Source organism: Talpa europaea (genome assembly GCF_964194135.1).
Source record: "Talpa europaea genome assembly, chromosome: 3".
Lineage (NCBI taxonomy): Eukaryota > Metazoa > Chordata > Mammalia > Eulipotyphla > Talpidae > Talpa > Talpa europaea.
In genome coordinates this window covers 1601362-1618581 of record NC_140069.1, presented here as the reverse complement: position 1 = coordinate 1618581, position 17220 = coordinate 1601362, and the positions used below count along the sequence as shown (strand labels likewise).

The 17220-nt window shown below is 52.8% G+C and overlaps 1 protein-coding gene across 1 annotated transcript in view; it reads right to left on the bottom strand.

Moving 5' to 3' along the window:
- PTK2 (protein tyrosine kinase 2) overlaps positions 1 to 17220 on the bottom strand; it is a gene marked incomplete at both ends in the record, with an annotated part of 128773 nt that overhangs the window by 74662 nt on the left and 36891 nt on the right. The window contains 7 exon segments of the mRNA XM_084229832.1: positions 1857 to 1974; positions 3480 to 3587; positions 6585 to 6662; positions 7084 to 7224; positions 10658 to 10712; positions 15836 to 15898; positions 16993 to 17072. Of these exon segments, the coding sequence (XP_084085958.1) occupies positions 1857 to 1974; positions 3480 to 3587; positions 6585 to 6662; positions 7084 to 7224; positions 10658 to 10712; positions 15836 to 15898; positions 16993 to 17072 (643 nt within the window).

Here is a 17220-nt window from a genome sequence, read left to right as displayed (position 1 = left end):
GATATTTAAAGATATAAAATTAAAAATGCACATGTGCTCTTGTCCACGTATTTTTCTGACTACAATCCACTGAAAGTGATTTGGAGATATTATTTTAGTGAGGCAACGCAGCCCCGCACCTGGGGCTCTCCATGACAGCATCACGGAGTAAGTATGTTGTGCTTTAGAATGAGGCCAGTGAGGCAACCGAGCTCAGTGATTCCATATTTGAAGACAAATATCATACCATGTATCATACCATGTCCTCCACTGGGTTCTGATAACAAATATTTTCATTATGCTATTTTCATATGAATGAAGAACTTAATGCACCTCATTTTTTAAGGCTTAGTATCAAAATGTTTCTCCTGTGAGGAGCAGAAACACTCCACTAAGAGCTGACAGGAGAAGGCTCCGAGGATTTAAACTTGGAATGGCTCACTCAACATTGAATATCTGAATTTTTTTTAATATGTACCAACAAACCGATAAAAAAAAATGCTCAGGTAAATTAGGATGAAATCAAAGAACTGACAGGCAATGTCACATTTAACGTTTTCCACAAAACACTATGGTATTATAGCGTCACGTAACAAGGGGATTCTCCTCGTCGAAATAACGATTGTAAGGTACATTAAAGCACTAAATGAAAAAATAAGAGTTTAAAGCTAAGTTTTAACTGACCAGCCTTCAGACATTTATAAAAGCAACCTCATTACTACATTTCTCAGGAAGAAAGCTACAGAAACAAACACGCACTCTGCACTTTAGAAAGACACATGAGCGGGCATTAGGGTCTGGTCACCGGGCGAAAACACCCTGGCCCCAGCAGCTGTGTCCAGCGAGAGACACTCAGTCACCAGCCTCTTGGCTTATTTAGCTGTTTTCAGAGCTCAGATCACGATGCTGACTTTGAACAAAGGTTCCAATGATTCCTCTGCTTAACATTCCATCCCGCGCCGCACTACCTATCCATCGCCTTGCTCAAACTGTCCATGCAGAGCAAGGAGCCAGGGCGGCCCCTGCCGTGCAGAATGGGTGCAGGGCTACCTCGGCACCGTCCTGGGTGCCCCTCACTGGGACACACGCCGGCGGCCCTTCGGCTCTTTCAACTGTGACCAGTCCTGTCACAGAGGTGAAGGCGCCTGCCCGGAGCTAGGGGTGCCCCACACTCCTGTGGCCCCAAGGGCATACCACCGAGCTGGCCTCATGCTCCTCTGACAGAGGAGGAATCTACAAGTCAAAGGTCATACCCCAGCAGCAGCGGCAAGTAACACCAGCAACGCTAGGCTTGTGGTGCTCTTTGCCGGGCACACTTTCAGGCCTCCTGTACTGCAGCCACTTACCCCTGCCTCCCCTAGAAACCCACATGGTCCCGTGTCCCCTTCGATTGCCACGCCGATCCCACAGGAACTCTGAAGGGGCACAGCTCTGTCTCCAGGAGGCTGACTCATCTTTGGATTTTACATCATGACTCAGAACTAATTCCGTTCTTTGACTCTGCTAAGCTTTACAGATTTGCAAGAAAATGAGAGACTCTTGAATGTGAGTTGCACAGGACGTAAAAAAAATTAAAAGCAAACCCAGGACATAATCCCAAAGTTTGCTTAAAAATAGCAATGGTAACCTAGAAAATACTCAGAAGTGAGTTGCTCACAACACAACAGCCTAAACACAGCCTGTTTTCTGAAAGCTCTGCTCAAACCTGGCGCTCAGGCTGTGGGCTGGGGTGCCGTGCCGGGCAAGCAAGGCTCTGGAGTCCCTGGCTGAGTCAGCCTCTGACTTTCACACTGGGCAGCTTTCTGAGAAGGAAGCAGGCTGCCGGGGGTGAGCTCAGCCCACAGGTCAGCGGGGTGCCTGACACAGCAGCAGCTCACCTTTCTGGGGCCTGATGATGAAGGACTGTGTGGCTCCATTCACCAGCCGGCAGTACCCGTCGATCAGGTCGGCCATGTTCTCCGCGATGGTCAGCGACGGTGCCGTCACGGTCAGCGGCTAGAGGGGAAAGTCCAAGAGAGCCAGCATTGTTCACCCAGCAATCAAAGGGACAGCTGCACTATGACATCAGAGCTCCAGAAACACTCAAAAACAGAGAAGAGAGGGAGTGAAACAAGATTTGCTGTGAGGTCTGAGTGAAGAGGAAGTCTGATATCTAAGGATGTTAACCCTAGACTACGTGACAGAAGGCAAACCCAGATGAAAACAAAGTCGCTTAAACGAACTAAGTCGCTCACTTTCTAGAACAAGAGGAGGCAAAAAATATTTCCCCTCAGAATGTCTGGCCCCTCTGGCACATCCTAATTAAGGGAAGAATTTAGACAGTCAGTGGAGGATGGCTTTATTTTAGAAAGTAGGCTAACAGAGCCAATCTTTACCAACTATCCATTATAATTTTTCTAACACTAAGCAAAATTAGTAAAGTTTCTTTATTTTTAGTGCGCATAGCACGTTCTGCCTCAAAGCTCAGAAATCACTCGTCAGCTGAAAACACAATGCCTGATAAACTTGTGAGAGGCCCGGCGAGCGAGAGGCAGGGGCTGAACGCGGACCAGCTGCGCCTGCAGCCCAGGCTGGCTCTCCTCTGGACACGCCCTGCTTGCACTGTTGTTTCGGGGGGCGTGGAGGAAAGGGAAGCCGTCTGAAGGCAGTGGTGGCGAACGAGACACTCCTTAACATGCCTGCAGGCGATTTCAATTTGCAGCAGGGCTGTCTCCACGCAGCTGCCCACGGGGCCATGAGAACCAAAAGGATTCACAGCGGCCCCAGCAGACCCAATGGGGAGGGCGCCGCGACCACCAACCAGTGAAGGGGCTGCCTTGGTAGAGCTCTGGGTGTGCAGCAGGATCTGGGTGCCAAAAGTGTGTCCCACGCGAGCGTGGCCAAGGGTGCGGCAGCCGCCCGGACGCTGGCACAGGAAGCGGGCTCGTCCCTTGTTCAGACAACATGGCATCAGACAGGGCTCTGGCCAAGCAGCCGTGTCCTATGCCCCGCCCGTCTCTACATGCTGCATGTGTGGACTCAGCACAGATGTGCACCCGTCACCACTCTAACAAACTGTGGCCACCCCCTCGCGCCTCCGCTTCCTCATCTACAGAAGGGAATGGTCAGAGCACCCCAAGAACCTCCTCTCTGGGTTCTGAGGGTAGCCGTCCCGCTCTTGCTTCTGTGCGAAGCCTGAGAACAGCGACCACAGCAGTTGTGACTCCTGCTACCCAGAAAAGGCCACGGGCGCCATCCAGAACACCCGATCACAGAGTGTGCTCTAAGGAGCTGTGCTTGGAAATCCACCATCCCGTCAGTCGCACTCACGGTGGCACTCTGGGTCGACTTTTAAATCTGTCTCCTATCCCTGGGCACGCTGAATCATTATCACTTTTAACGGAATGCTTAACGACAAAAGGTAAGTCGTGATCTGAGGTGCACAAAGACCTCATCCTACCCTAGACCATCACCACTCCCCACCCCCACCCGGTGGCCTCTTCCTCCCACCGGCTCCTCACCTCAGGGGCGCCCGCGATCTTCAGCTGCAGCATTCCTTTTCTGTCCTTGTCTTCGCTGTTGGAATACTGAATGGTCTGCACCTGATTGAAGTCGGCCAGATGTGTGGGCTTGGGAAGAAAAGGCAAAAACCGTGGACCATGGATAAAAGACTCACCTCACTTCTTTACCATCCTATAAAATTCCCACAGCGCCACTCAGCCCCATGCTCACAAAGATACCCTCTGGGACTGGGCTCTGGGGGAAAGCAGACTGCTCAGAGTGCCCATGGGGTTTCCTCCGCATGAGGAGCAGATGGAACTGCTGGTGACCGTCTGCTGCACCTGAGGGGGCTGCAGTAGCTGAGCGGGAGCTGGACCGTGAATGACAGGTCCGAGAGAAAGGAGTAGAGGGAGATCCGACTCGCTCACGCACCTGGGGAGCTGTGGGTGACTCTTGTTTGTACAGCATAGGAAGGGGGAAATGGTACGTTTTTCTACACAGACAGACATGACCCAGGAGACTAGAAGTGTGAAGATGGCTGGAGCTGCACAGTGGGGGCAAGGACCGGGGGGGGGGGGCGCAGACCAGGTTCCGGAACCGATGCTGTCTGCTCACCTGGTCAGTGATGGGGACAGGGATGGGACAGCGGGGATAGCCAGCATTCCCTGGGTCCTTCCTCTGCACGAGCCATGACCTAAGCACTTCACGTCCCTTGGCCTCTTTAAGTCTCTCACCTACCCTATCAGGTAGCTGCGGCTGTGACTGTCATTTCCTGTTAGGAAACGCAGGTCGAGGGAGGAGGAAGACCTCGTCACAACAACAGCTGGCGAGAGCAGCTGGCCCTTGGGTGCAGTCTGGAGCCTGGCCACTAAGCAGGCTGGGACCCCGCTTTCATCTCCTGAGGAGCCCAGGGGACATGCATCTTGAGCCATGTGCCAAATGCCAGGTGGGTTAAAGACTTGAATGTAAAAGGACAAATGAAATCTAGCAAGAAAATATATGAGATGACAGACCTAATCGGAAAGCTTTGACTATAAAAGCCCGGAAGAATGAAAAGGTGGTGTCAGAGTGCTCTGAAGAGGCCACGCAAGTTCTCACTCTCAGCAGCGTGCGTGCCCCGATGTACATTCCCGCCGACGTAAGCATCTGTCTTGCTGGCCCCTCCCACAGGCGTGAGCAGGGGCACATTGCATTTATCTATGGCCAGAGGCCAAACATGGGCACCTCCATCACCTGTCAGTCCTCATTCTACCATCTTTTGATAAAAGGAAGTTCTTGATTTCAATGGTCTAATTGATCCAACTTTTCTTTCAGAGTCAACCCACTTTACATCCTGTTTAAGTTATAGCAACATTTTCCTAAGTTTTCTTCTAAAATTTTTAGGATTTCACCTCTCACGTGTAGGTAAATGCTCCATCTGGAGTGGACGTTTGTCTTGGCGTGTGACAGAGTAAAATTCACTCGAGCTCCCTCCCTGAATACCCAGCAAACCTAGCAGCATTTACTAAAAAGTTGCTCAGTGATGCCAGATATCAGGGTGCTGGTCACCCTTGAGGCAATGGAATAGTGAGTGCGAGGGGACGTGGGGTAACCCTAGGGGCTATGAGACAGGTTTACTCAAAACCAATGAGGAGTGTGAAAAGAAATGACAAGGATGAGTGAAAACACAGTAGGCTCACTGACGTGTGAAGAGAATCACGAACCTGTGAGACAGTCACGTCGGGTGTATGAGGAAATCCTCTTAATTTCACTTTAAACCGGGAATAACTCTTTAAAAAAAGCTTTTAAAACAATATATGCATAGGGCCTCCCTGGTGGCGCAGCGGTTGCCCGCAGCCGCTGTAGCACTGGTTCAATCTCCGGCTGCCGGAGAGAGTCCCACATGGCACACAGACCTCTCCTGCCGCCCGCTGCTCCCCTCAGCAGTGTATGTCGTCAGTCTGCCTATTCTGCTCCCTGCTCTGGCTCTGGTAAATTCTCTCACCCTCCCGCGCTTCTGACTAGATCCAGTGCTTGTATAAATAAAATAAAATCTTGGGCCTCCCCGGTGGCGCAGCGGTTGAGCGCTGGGTTGCGAAGCTGCCCGCAGCCTCTGCAGCGCCGGTTTGATCCCCGGCTGCTCCCCGGCCACCGGAGGAGGGTCCCACATGGCGCGCAGACCTCTCCTGCTGCCCGCTGCTCCCCTCAGCAGTGTACTTCGGTCCTTCTGCCTGCTCTGCTCCCCGCTCTGGCTCTGGTGAATTCTCTCACGCTCCTGTGTTCTGACTGTACCCAGTGCTTGTATAAATAATAAATAAATAAATCTTAAAAAAAAAAAACAAAAATAAAATAAAATCTTAAAAAAAAAAAACTCCAACAATATATGCATATATGTGGGACTTTGCAAATGCTAAAAATATTCTCCCTCATACATAGGAACATACACTTGTGTGCACACTCCTAGCCAGCATGTCTGTAACCACGGGAGTCTCTCAGCTGTTCGGGAGACCTAGACACCCAGGAACAAAGGGCAGGCCAGCAGTGGAAAAGGCAAAGGAGAGTCCATGCAAATGACCCGCCCTGTCAGATGACAGATGTCCTTACTGCACCCCCACCCCCAAGACAACTGTGTTAGTAAAACAGGCCGCGCAGCAAAGGACACCAGAGAACAGCCAGCTGAAGGAAGCCGGAGCCACAGTGGCCAGAACATGAGAAGATGTTACTACATGTTTGCTTTGCATCAAATTGACCAATAAGAAAATGTCATTTTACATCAGCTAAGTGGAAAAACTGAAAGCTTTTGAAGCGTTAGCCAGTGAGAAGGTGGGAGGCAGCACCACACATGGCCGTGGGAAGCGGCCTTGTCAGTCTCCTGATGAGAATATGGCAGCTACTTTTAAAATTAAAGTAATCTGGAAACCCCACAGCTACCCCAGCAGCCTCTGCCTCGAGAAGGGCGGCAGGGCATGGAAACAAGCCCACGCCAGTATTTCATGAGTTGCTGTCTGTCTGTATTTTCATGCACTGCTGTCTGTCTCCCCCTTGGGCAGCAAAGACCAAGGACACCTTTTCCCGAAGAATGCCCCGTCCCTGCCCTGGGCTCCTGCGTGTCTGGGGCGCCCCTTTGCCTTACCCAGGAGACTTACATTGCAGCCCTTATCCGTGAGGTAGCTGATGCCTTCTTCTGGGCCAATGGCGAGCTCCACTGAGATGATCCAGCTTGACTTTGAAGGTGAACAGGTGAGGCCAGGGGTGCAGGAAGGAGGAGGAGATGTTTTAGATACAGATGCATGGGCATTGTGAAGCGGGCTGAGCCGGCTGGCCATTCCTCTGTCTAGCCGGGTAACACAATACTTGTGCTGAGCGCTCCTCCCCAGGTCAGGGCTAAGTGGCTTCTGTGGAAGGCTGCTGACAAGCAGCAGCCCTAACAGCGTTCAAGAACGAACTGCTGGACTGGAATTTACAAATCTAATGACAAACCGAGGCATGCTTTTTAAAAAGCCAACCCCATTGTCACATTGATACATTTCCTTCTTGCATAAAACAATTATGCTCGAGTAGTAAAAATGTGGTAAATGAGATGCGGATCAGGTTTAGACACACATGGGTATGAAAAGCCAACACCACACCCCTGGCCCCACTTACGCCCAGCGCACACTTGAAGCACTCCTTATCGAATCTGTACACCGGGGAGAGGATCTCGAAGAACTTCAGAATACTTTCTTCTCTGTTAAGGTTGGCAAACTGTCTGAAAGTTTGTTGGATCAGTTTTCTTAGTGTTTTGGCCTGCATGGTAAAATTAAAAGAACCTTTTAGAGTCAATGATGAGTAAAGACCCCAACAGCTACCCTCAGAGAGAGTCCCTCTCCACCCAGCACTCAATCCCATCCCGCGCACACCTGCGAGGCGCTTCGCATGGCTGAGCCTGACTTCCCTCTGAGGCATTAACAAAACACACCACATGAAACCCATACCTTAGCCATGCTTAAGTGTACAGTCCAGCAGTACTGAGCTTTATTTCTTAAACAGAAATCTGTAAAGCGGTAACCTGCTTATCAGCACACATGGTACAAGAATGGCTGCAAAAAGTGGCGCTGCCCTAGCACATGCCATCTGTCACCAGGGCAAAGTGCAAAGGCCCCCACCCCACGTCACCAGGCCAAGACCACCTTCTGCTGGGCAATTTGGCAACACACATTAGAAACCTTAAAAAAAAAAAAAAAAACTAACTCTTTAGCCAGAAATTGCTCTTTGAAAATGATCACAGAATAGGGCCTCCTGGGTGGCGCAGCGGTTGAGCGCTGGGTTGCGAAGCTGCCTGCAGCCTCTGCAGCGCTGGTTCGATTCCCTGGCTGCTCCCCGGCCACCGGAGGAGGGTCCCACATGGCGCGCAGACCTCTCCTGCTGCCCGCTGCTCCCCTCAGCAGTGTACTTCGTCATTCTGCCTGTTCTGCTCCCCGCTCTGGCTCTGGTGAATTCTCTCACCCTCCCCCGCTTCTGACTGTACCCAGTGCTTGTATAAATAAACAAATAAATCTTTAAAAAAAAAGAAAAAAATATTTAAAAAAAAAGAAAATGATCACAGAACAATGCAGATTTCGCAGCAAGGAGATTCACCATGGCACCACGGACAGCCACACAGGCGTGCCCCATGCGGCCAGAGGCATCATGCGTGGACTGACTCTGCTAACAACGGCCCACAAGGCCGTGGGGAAGGAGGCGAGAAGACAGTCCGTGACTGGAGCGATCCGTGTATGGGATGCCCGAGCAGAGGTGGCACCGAGTCACAGTGAAGGAGGCACCGACCAGGCCGCTGCTTCCTGCGGGCTCAGGGCTCCCAGCGCTCTCTAGTCATTCTCTTGAGAGTCTGCTATTTGAGCATCATGGGCATCTAGAGCGGAAGGGGGAACCTTCCCAGCAGCAATTTCAGTCCCTGGTACCAAGGGGGCCAGTGGGCAAAGGATGTGCGATGAGGTCCAAGGAAGGGGCCAGAGGAGCCGGTGATGCAGGGACTGCCCCGCCCCCCTCCTACATCCCCCCCTCCCACCCCACAAGAGGCAGAGTCCCTGGGTGGCCCTGAGCGGGGTATCAGGTCCAACTTCAGTTTCACCTGGGAGGCTCTGGCAGCAGGCTCTGGACAGGGTAAAGGCACCACAGGACACCCAGGAGGGTTAAGAAATGACTCAGACAAGAGATGAGTTTGCACAGTGGAGGGGAAAGGGTGAGAACAGCAGATTCTAAATTTATCATGAGAGCAGAACCAACAGGATGAACAGAGAGGCAAGGGTCACTATTAAACTGAGAAGGCAACAAACACAGGGACAGGCGGTGGGTGGAGGCTGGGGGAGCACCAGGAGCCTGTTTGGGATGTGAGGGGAGGTACTGAGCAGAAGAAACCCAAGCAGAACCTCCTAGCCTGCCCTGAGCGCCCAGCTTAGCACCTAGCCAGGAACCTCCCCAGGGGCCGAGGGGAGGGCGGTGCAGCCGGCAAGCACTTCCTGCGCTGCCTCCTGCTGGTCTTGAGCAGGTGGGGGAGGTGGGAGTGGCTTACCCTGGGGGAGGACCCAAAAGCTGCCCACAATGGCTTGAAGGTGGCAGCAGGGTCGTGGGACACTAAGGGTATGAGGGGGCAGCTGAGAGCTGGGGCAGCCAATGAGACAGAGTCAGAGGCTGTAGCTCAGGGGGTGAGGCGGCAGGTAGAGGGGATGAGGGCAGTTCAGAGTGCCTCGAGCAGGCGTCCATGCTGCAGCTCCCTTGGGACACCTGGCCCTGCTTCACAATGGGTGTGGGGGGCCGCAAGGGCACAGGAGGAAGAGTGGCCAGGGCCAGGCTCCCAGGGACACAGGGAGGGTTGGTGATCTGTGGGATGGGGCACCCTGGAAACCTCCGGAGGGTTTTGCAGGGCTGTGGAAGAGCTGCTGGCTGGCTCACTTTTTGAATACACCAGGAAACCTGAACGAAAGCAAAGCAGTGAAGAGCCGGCAAGGCGAGAAGGCGCACTCCCCCTCACTCTGCAGGGCGTGTGTCTCTTCGTAACCCACACCTGTGCACCTACCTCCTGGCAGAGCACCAGGCTGCTATGGGGAAGGGCCATCTTGGGTCATGCCCGCTGAGGCTGAGAAGGTGGGCTCGGAATCACGCCCCACACCTCCGGCCACGTGGGCAGCGCAGGCAGCCCAGCGAGCTGAACAGCCCACGCCCCTATGGGCCAGGGACTATGTGTGGAGAACAGCCACCAGCAAAACAGTCAGTATGCCCTCCTGGGGGCCTGCCTCGGGACAGCGCCATGAGAGCCGCGGACGCTGGTATCTGTGCTCCATGGTGAGGAGGATGCACCCTCCTCGTCACACCAGAGCCCAGCGAGTTCCTTCCATGGTCACCGTTCACAACTCCACACCTGTTGACCACTCTATCGTCAGATGAACCCCATGTCAGAAAGAGACCGCAGCCTCACTTTAAGAGGTAGGAGGCCAAATGCAGACGCCCTTAGGGATGTGGTCGTTCGAACAGATGATGCCAGACCATTCCTGAGGCAGCAGGCTTCCCAGGTGGTCTCCTGAGCCAGCGTGCGCTGCCTCTGGTGACTTGTCTTCTCCCAGGGGCTGGGATGTCCTCCCATGCAGGGTGCCCACCCTACGTGACCCGCAAGCGTTCACGCGCTGCATGGTGGCAGACACTGTGGTAACACGTACGGTCATCTGCTCAGTTTATTATTTTATTCATCGTGGAAATAAGACACCAGGCCCAAGACTGTGAGGCTGGTGGGGACAGAGCTCGCTGCTTGTCAGGCCTGGACTCCGGACGCGAAGTCTGTGTCTTCCTTCTGCATGGAATGTCAGGGGCCTCCTGCGTGGGCACTGGAGCATGGAGGCCAAGGCCACCATCAAGGAGCAGCACCCAAAAACCCACCCCCGCCGCCCTGGGGGTCTGCGACAGGGCTGGCCCTGCTTCCGGGTCAAGATCCACGCCTGCAGGATCCGGCTAACAGGCACAGGCCCTGCGCAGCTCTGCACCTAGGCGATAGGAGCGCCGGATGAAATGAGGCCACGGCTTTGAAAGCAGAAGCCGCGCCCGTGAAAGCCCACCGGCCACAACTGCAGCTATGTCAGCTTTTATGCAACACCTTTTACTTGGAAGGACAAATGACATCATTTTGTTTTCCAAAAGCAGATATTTGCATAACACAGTCACATGATTTTGAGAAAGCAGACCCAATTACCTTGACAGAATCCAGTAAACTTCTAGGAAAAAATCGCTTCAGACCAACATCTTTTCTGAAATATAAAAAGCAGCATATTAACAAATAGTAGCACTAAATCAATTACTATAACGACACTGCTGCAAGAACAGGAGATCAGTTTATTTACTCCTCCACAAGTTGTTCTGGAAAGGAGGAAGTATAATAAAGCTCCTATTGGCCAGCACAGTCATGTGACAGAGGAGACAACCACTTTCCAGAAATGTGCACAAAGCATCAACACAAGCTGGTTTGAGCAGTCTTTTGTTTCTGAACCCTTGTTGTTGAAAACCCTTTTAAGGGGCCTCCCCAGTGGCGCAGCGGTTGAGCGCTGGGTTGCCAGGCTGCCCGCAGCCTCTGCGGTGCCGGTTCGATCCCCGGCTGCTCCCCGGCCACCGGAGGAGGGTCCCACATGGCGCGCAGACCTCTCTTGCCGCCCGCTGCTCCCCTCAGCAGTGTACTTCGGTCCTTCTGCCTGCTCTGCTCCCCGCTCTGGCTCTGGTGAATCCTCTCACCCTCCCGCGCTTCTGACTGTACCCAGTGCTTGTATAAATAAATAAATAAACAAACAAAACAAACAAATAAATAAAAATAAAAAAAAAAAGGAAAACCCTTTTAAAATATTGCCTGTTTGCAAATTACAACGTATTAGCAAACTGTTCTTATGCACACACTGCCTGCCGGCTGGCCTTCCCAACACTAGTTTCAGCTGAGTCTGATCAGTAAAGGTTCTGGGATATGCCCTAGAGTTCAAAGTTCCCGGATTAAAACTAAAAGTTGACTGCTTTTTCAAATAAACTGTTTTGATAAAGGGATTTATTTATCTAATCAAGTGTATCACATAGAAAAAAGCAATCATTAAGTGAAAGCTGGAAATGTTGGCAATCTAGGCCATCTTCCTCAAATCAAAGTCTCGAAGGGCTCCAGGGTGCTCCGTCCTCTGCACTGCCCAGGGACTGGGCTCCTTGGCCACTAGAGGGCAGATGTGTGGCGGGACAGGGAGAATGGCAGGAGAGTGAAATACAACACTTCTCACAGTTACATAAGGAGACAAGAAACTGCATGTAAAGCATCAGAACCACAGGACAACAGGCCTGACTTCTTCGAGCCCAGCTGTGCGAGAGCGGCCCTGTAAGCACGCCCAAGGGTTCTCGCCCGAGTGTCTGCGGAGCATCTCCCGTGCAGGCACTTCACAGCCCCGGCCCTGGCCCAGCCAACCACCAGTCAGGGCTGTGCCAGTGCGCCCCGCCAAACCAAAGCTGGCTTCATTCTCATTCTCTTCTTCTGTTATGTTCGCTGCGGGTTCTACCTACAGCTCACCCGAAGGGTACTGCGTTTCCACTGTCTCCTAACCACAGCTGTCTATAGCACGCTTCTCTTCTCAGACGCGCACTCTGACCCTAATTATGGGATATGAAGGAGGAAATCTCCTTCTTTCTACCTCCTATAAAGGCAAGAACTTGGCATTTGCAGTATTTTAGTGCTGATCACCACTGGGAAGTAGCAAAATGAGCACATTAAGGAAAGACAAACACTTTAGAGTCTTGAAGGTTTTCATGGTCCCTGGCCGTTTTCTTCCACAGCTTCCTTTTCGGGCAACTATTCCATAAAACAAAGCACTTGATTCCGCATGACAGTTCTGGACTGGAATTCTGGCTCTGCCGGGACACTGGCCATCACCCGACCCTTGTAAACCTCAGGTTTCTACGTGCTGGAGGGAGCATTAATTCCCACTGCATCGGGGCTGAGGACCAAGCAGCCACACGCTGCGTCCCTAGCACCAATGGGTGGCGTCCTGTCCTCCGCAGCACGGCAGGCACCTCTAGTCTGCAGTCCCGGGGCTGGCTAGTGCATGAGCAGAGGGAGGTGTGGCCTGGCCGTGCCACAAGCAGAAAGTGCGTCTACTGACTTGCGAGGAGAGGCGGTGCCAGCTGGAAGAGCAGGGGCAGGAGGAGAGCCAGTGGGAGGGGCAGCGGAGGGAGTGAGAGGCGGACAGATGCGACAGACACAGAGTAGCAGTGCTGAGTGCGGGGACATGAGGTGGGGGTGGGGGGAATCAGTCGGGAAAGGGGTGGGGAGGGGTGCAATGGGGGCTACTTAGAGTTCTGGTCAGGCATGTGCACCCTGAGCACACACGCATAACCCCCAAAGTCCACAGATGAGCGTGAAGCCAGGGCCCCACTAGGAGATGGTCAGTTCACTCAGTTATACTTCCATTTTTCGTTGAGAGTCCAGCAGAAAGTCTAACATTTATCATCTTCATTTCTGTCAGAAATGGGAAAATCTGAGAGCTCACGTTTCAAGAAAAAGAGCAAATTCCCTTGAGGGAACAGTCAGACTAGGTGCTACTTTAGCTTCCAAGACGATTCCATTAAAAAAGAAGGAAGAGTTGAAGGCCATGGGAGACTTCCCCAGTACTTTAGAGCAGCCATGAATTCGCGACATTTGTCCACATGCGAGAGCTTTTTCAAGCGGGCTTCCCGTCAAGTGAGAGAATAAAGATGGGGCTAAAGCATACGCAACCTCCAGGGATGTCAGCGTGACCTCCTCCCAGAAGAAGCCCACCCACTCAGGCTCCCTCCTGGAGGTGGCCGAGGATGCCAAGGGACACGCAGGGAGGGTAGTTAGAGGTGGCCAACTGAAGCCCTGTCTGGGAAACGCACTGGCTGCCCACTGTCCACGGGAGGCTGCCAACCCCCAGCGGTGCCAAGGGGCGTGAGCCTTGCTGAGCACAGACTGCAGCCGAGGAACGTGGACCAGACGACAGGCCTCTTAACAAGGCAATTCTTTACTATGTGAACTCAATCTGACAGAATGTAGCTCCCATGAAGTTGGGGAACCCTGTCAACCCAGGCCCTAAACCCCAGCATGCGTCGACAGCACCCCACGAGTTCCAAGGAGCCTCTTAGACCCAGGCTGCTGACAGCACTGGGGCCGGGCTGTGCTGTGACCAGACACTGGCCACGAGGAGCTACTTCGATTCAAATGAGTTAAAATTAAAAACCCGTCGCACGCGTTGCACTTCAGGTGCTCGGGGAGGTCTGAGGATGGCGGCTCCGGCACTGGGGGATATTCCGCCATCGCAGGAGGCTGCCGGGGCAGTGCAACTGCAGGCTCCCTGCCCTTCTGGGGCACGACTGTGGGCCTGAAGGTCCTCCTAAGGTCAGGGGTGATGGAAGCAGAAGGCCATGGCTGCAGCTGCCAGCCTCCAGGGCAGGCACACCCTCGGGCAGGCCCCGGCTGCATGTGGGCTGGGAGCAGTCTCGGGCAGGTTATGGGGGGCCGCGGGGCACTTCTGGGTACCACACAACCTCTGTCTCCTGACATTAGCACAAAGGGTTTCTACTACCTATTCTCTGAGACTCAAGTTATTACCCTTTTTCTTGGGGAACTACAGCGGACAGCACCGTGGAGGGTGCTGCACCTTCCTCACTAGGACCCAGCAGCACAGCCTGCCGCCGCGAGCACGGACGGCCCAGGGCACCGGCAGGACTCAGGCCCCAGTTCCTGCGAAGACACCCTCGCCTGCCGAGGACTCCCCCCAACACAGACTAGTTCTCTTCGTCTTTATCTGCTGCACCTCCCCCTGCAGTGACCTTTAGGGCTAACCGTCCCTAGGTCCGGCTGGGCAACCAGCGCGCAGGGGAAGAACAGCAAAACCCTACCTGCTGCACCTCCCCCCGCAGTGATCTTTAGGAATGGCTTTCGCCATGGCCCTAGATCCGGCTGGGCAACCAGCGCGCACGGGGGTGGGGGTGGGGGGGTGGGGGGGGGTGGGAAGAACAGCCTGAAGCAGAGGAAGTTCAGCGGAAGTTCCCTGAAAAGGCAGAAGCTTATCAAAAAATAATGACCACCAAGAACCACTACAAGAATGCTAAAAATCTTATCCTGTCTTTCTAGAACTACGAACTTTAATCCCTTATCTGTCTTTCTAAACTTCCTTCTTTCTTCTATAATGGTCATTATTTGTTATGTAGATCATCTCCCTGATGGTGATAAACTGAGCCCATGAGCAAGCTAATTTCATTGATATTCATTCCTGTGCTTTTGGAAAACATATATATACTGGTCACAAACTTAAAAAAAATTACACTCAGATTTTCACTCTTGAAGTGTGTCTGTTTGTCATTTCTTTCGCCGACGCCCTGACCACGCTGCACGCTTCTCTCAACCCTGAGGTGGCCTCATCGTCTACTGCTGTGCTGGTCCGCGACATTTATCTAAGCCGCTCCGCTATGAGGTGCACTCGCGGGACGGACATGTTCACAAACACACCCTCACGCGCGCTCGGCGAGTGTCTATCATGTGCTGGGCGGAACCACGAGCCCAACACTACACGGTGGCGGTAAGCTCAGCGCCCCGTGGGGACGCGCTTCCCGCACACCAGAATGCCAGCACCTGTGGCAACCTGGCCAGCTCCACCACTACTGCCGTCACACCGCAGGCGGCCGTGCTGCTCCTAGGGGGGCTCCTGGAACACCTGCTGGTCATTCCCTCTGACTGACCAGACTGTCCTGCAAAACGTGTTTTCAAAATGGATGGGTACTAACCAGTGTCTTCCAAACACCACACGGATCAGAAATCACACTGCCTGGGAAAGTAAGTGATGGCAAAGGCTGCACCACTGCTGATGAAAATAAAGGGGATTTTAACAGGTCTCAGCCGCCTTCCCCCGAGGTACCCACCATCAGAGGGGAAGGGCCAGATCTCAGGGCACAGGCTCCAGCTGGCTCCTATGTACTCAAGACCATCTAACCTAACAGTCTAGTATACGAGTCAGTTTCCTTCCTGGAAGTTTCCAGGTATTCAGAATTCTGCGATACATGAGCAACACAAAACTCCCTCATTTCCACCTTTTATACAGAAAAATAAAATCCTTAGTAAGCTTATACAGAATATAAACAATGACTTCTAGGCAATTCAGAGCTGAATATAAATGAGAAGTGAAACTTCATCCCAATGTGACCAACCCTAGTGTCTGCTAGCACGTGATGACACGCCGGGGGTCAGCAGCAGGAAGGTATCAACACATCTGGTGTCTGCTGACACAACTGATGTCACCAAGGTCTTGAACACAACTTTCCCTCTTGCAGACACGTCTGAGAAACAGCAGCGCCAGGGTCACTGTCAGCGGCGGCCGGCACAGCCCACATTACTCACTCTAGCACCTCGTAGTTGGACTTCTTCTCCAGCGCGTTGCCCCGCATCTCCCAGTAGGACCGCCTGCAGCAGAAAAGACACACGTTACAGGGGCACGTGGAGCTAGGGCGTACATCAAGAGGCATGAGCTGGGTGCCCACCTGCACTGGGTAAGCTGAGGACAGACTGGACAGGGCCCGGACAGGCCCATAGTGACAGGCACTGTCCCTAGCAGGTCTAGTCTTTGTAAAGGAGAAACACAATTCTGGTAGAAAACAGGTTTTTGACACTTGTCCTTCCCCTCCAGAGCCGGGACAGAGGTCTCTGCGGTGGGCACGTGGCGCTCCTCCTGCCCCCGGTGCCAGCTGTGTGGCAGCAAGGAGTATGGCCCGGCTCTCAGGGAGCAATTGCTGCAGCCATTCTGAAGGCGCGAGGTTGGAAGGCCTCCTTCTTGTTCCCCAAGACACACTCAGGCAGCGTGAGATCTTTCTAGAAGCGCCCTTGCTGGTAAACCTGCTGTGAGTGGGTGGCCTCCGCGCCCTCCTGCTTGAGGAGCTTTGGGGCTCAGCCATCACAGAGCACCCCAGCAGCCGCGCTGGAGAACACGTGCCCGAGGACACCGCCCCCTGGCTAGGCAACTGCAGACGCTGGTTTTGTTATCAATGTGTCTGGCCCAATGAAACGCAGAAATGGAAACTACTATATGAAAAATTAAAAAGGGCCCCAAGGAAGGTCATGTAGTTGGTTCCTGTGCTTTCTGGTTGTGTGTAAGGGTTGGGGGAAGGGAGACTAAATTTGCCAACCTTCTCCTTACGCCGTGGCTGCTTATTTAAACTAAATTCTTGGGCATCAGCACGTGTAAGTGCTCAGTGCCCAGCGCTGGCTGGCAGCCTGGTACACATGTACACCGTGTGCCAATCCCCTGGGGGGGGACTACTGGGGAGCACGCACCTACAGTTGCTCATATACTTGCGCTCTTAATACAATGAAACTGAAACACCATTTTCAACGATTTTGAGATTTCTAAAATTAGCAATGTAAGAAGCCTAAATAAGTCTTCTCAATTTTTATTAATATTTTATTGATAATCTCTATGAAGAAGAGGAAAATGTCTGGATAATTTCCCAAAACACAAAACAGTGTGAAATAAGGACCATAACATATTGTCATCGTCTTACCGAATTTCTAGACACCCCAACTTCAAAGCGATCTCCTGGTCCACCTGGTCGGCGATCTCCAACATGTAATCGCTCTTCACCTACAATGAACAGGACGGAAAACAACGCTGTCAACATTTTAGACTGAGTCCCTCAGTGCTTACTGGTGCCTTGTACATACTTCAGACATGCGCTGGATCCAGTGATGCTGGATGTAAAAAAAGCGACACCAAACACTGTTTAAGGAGT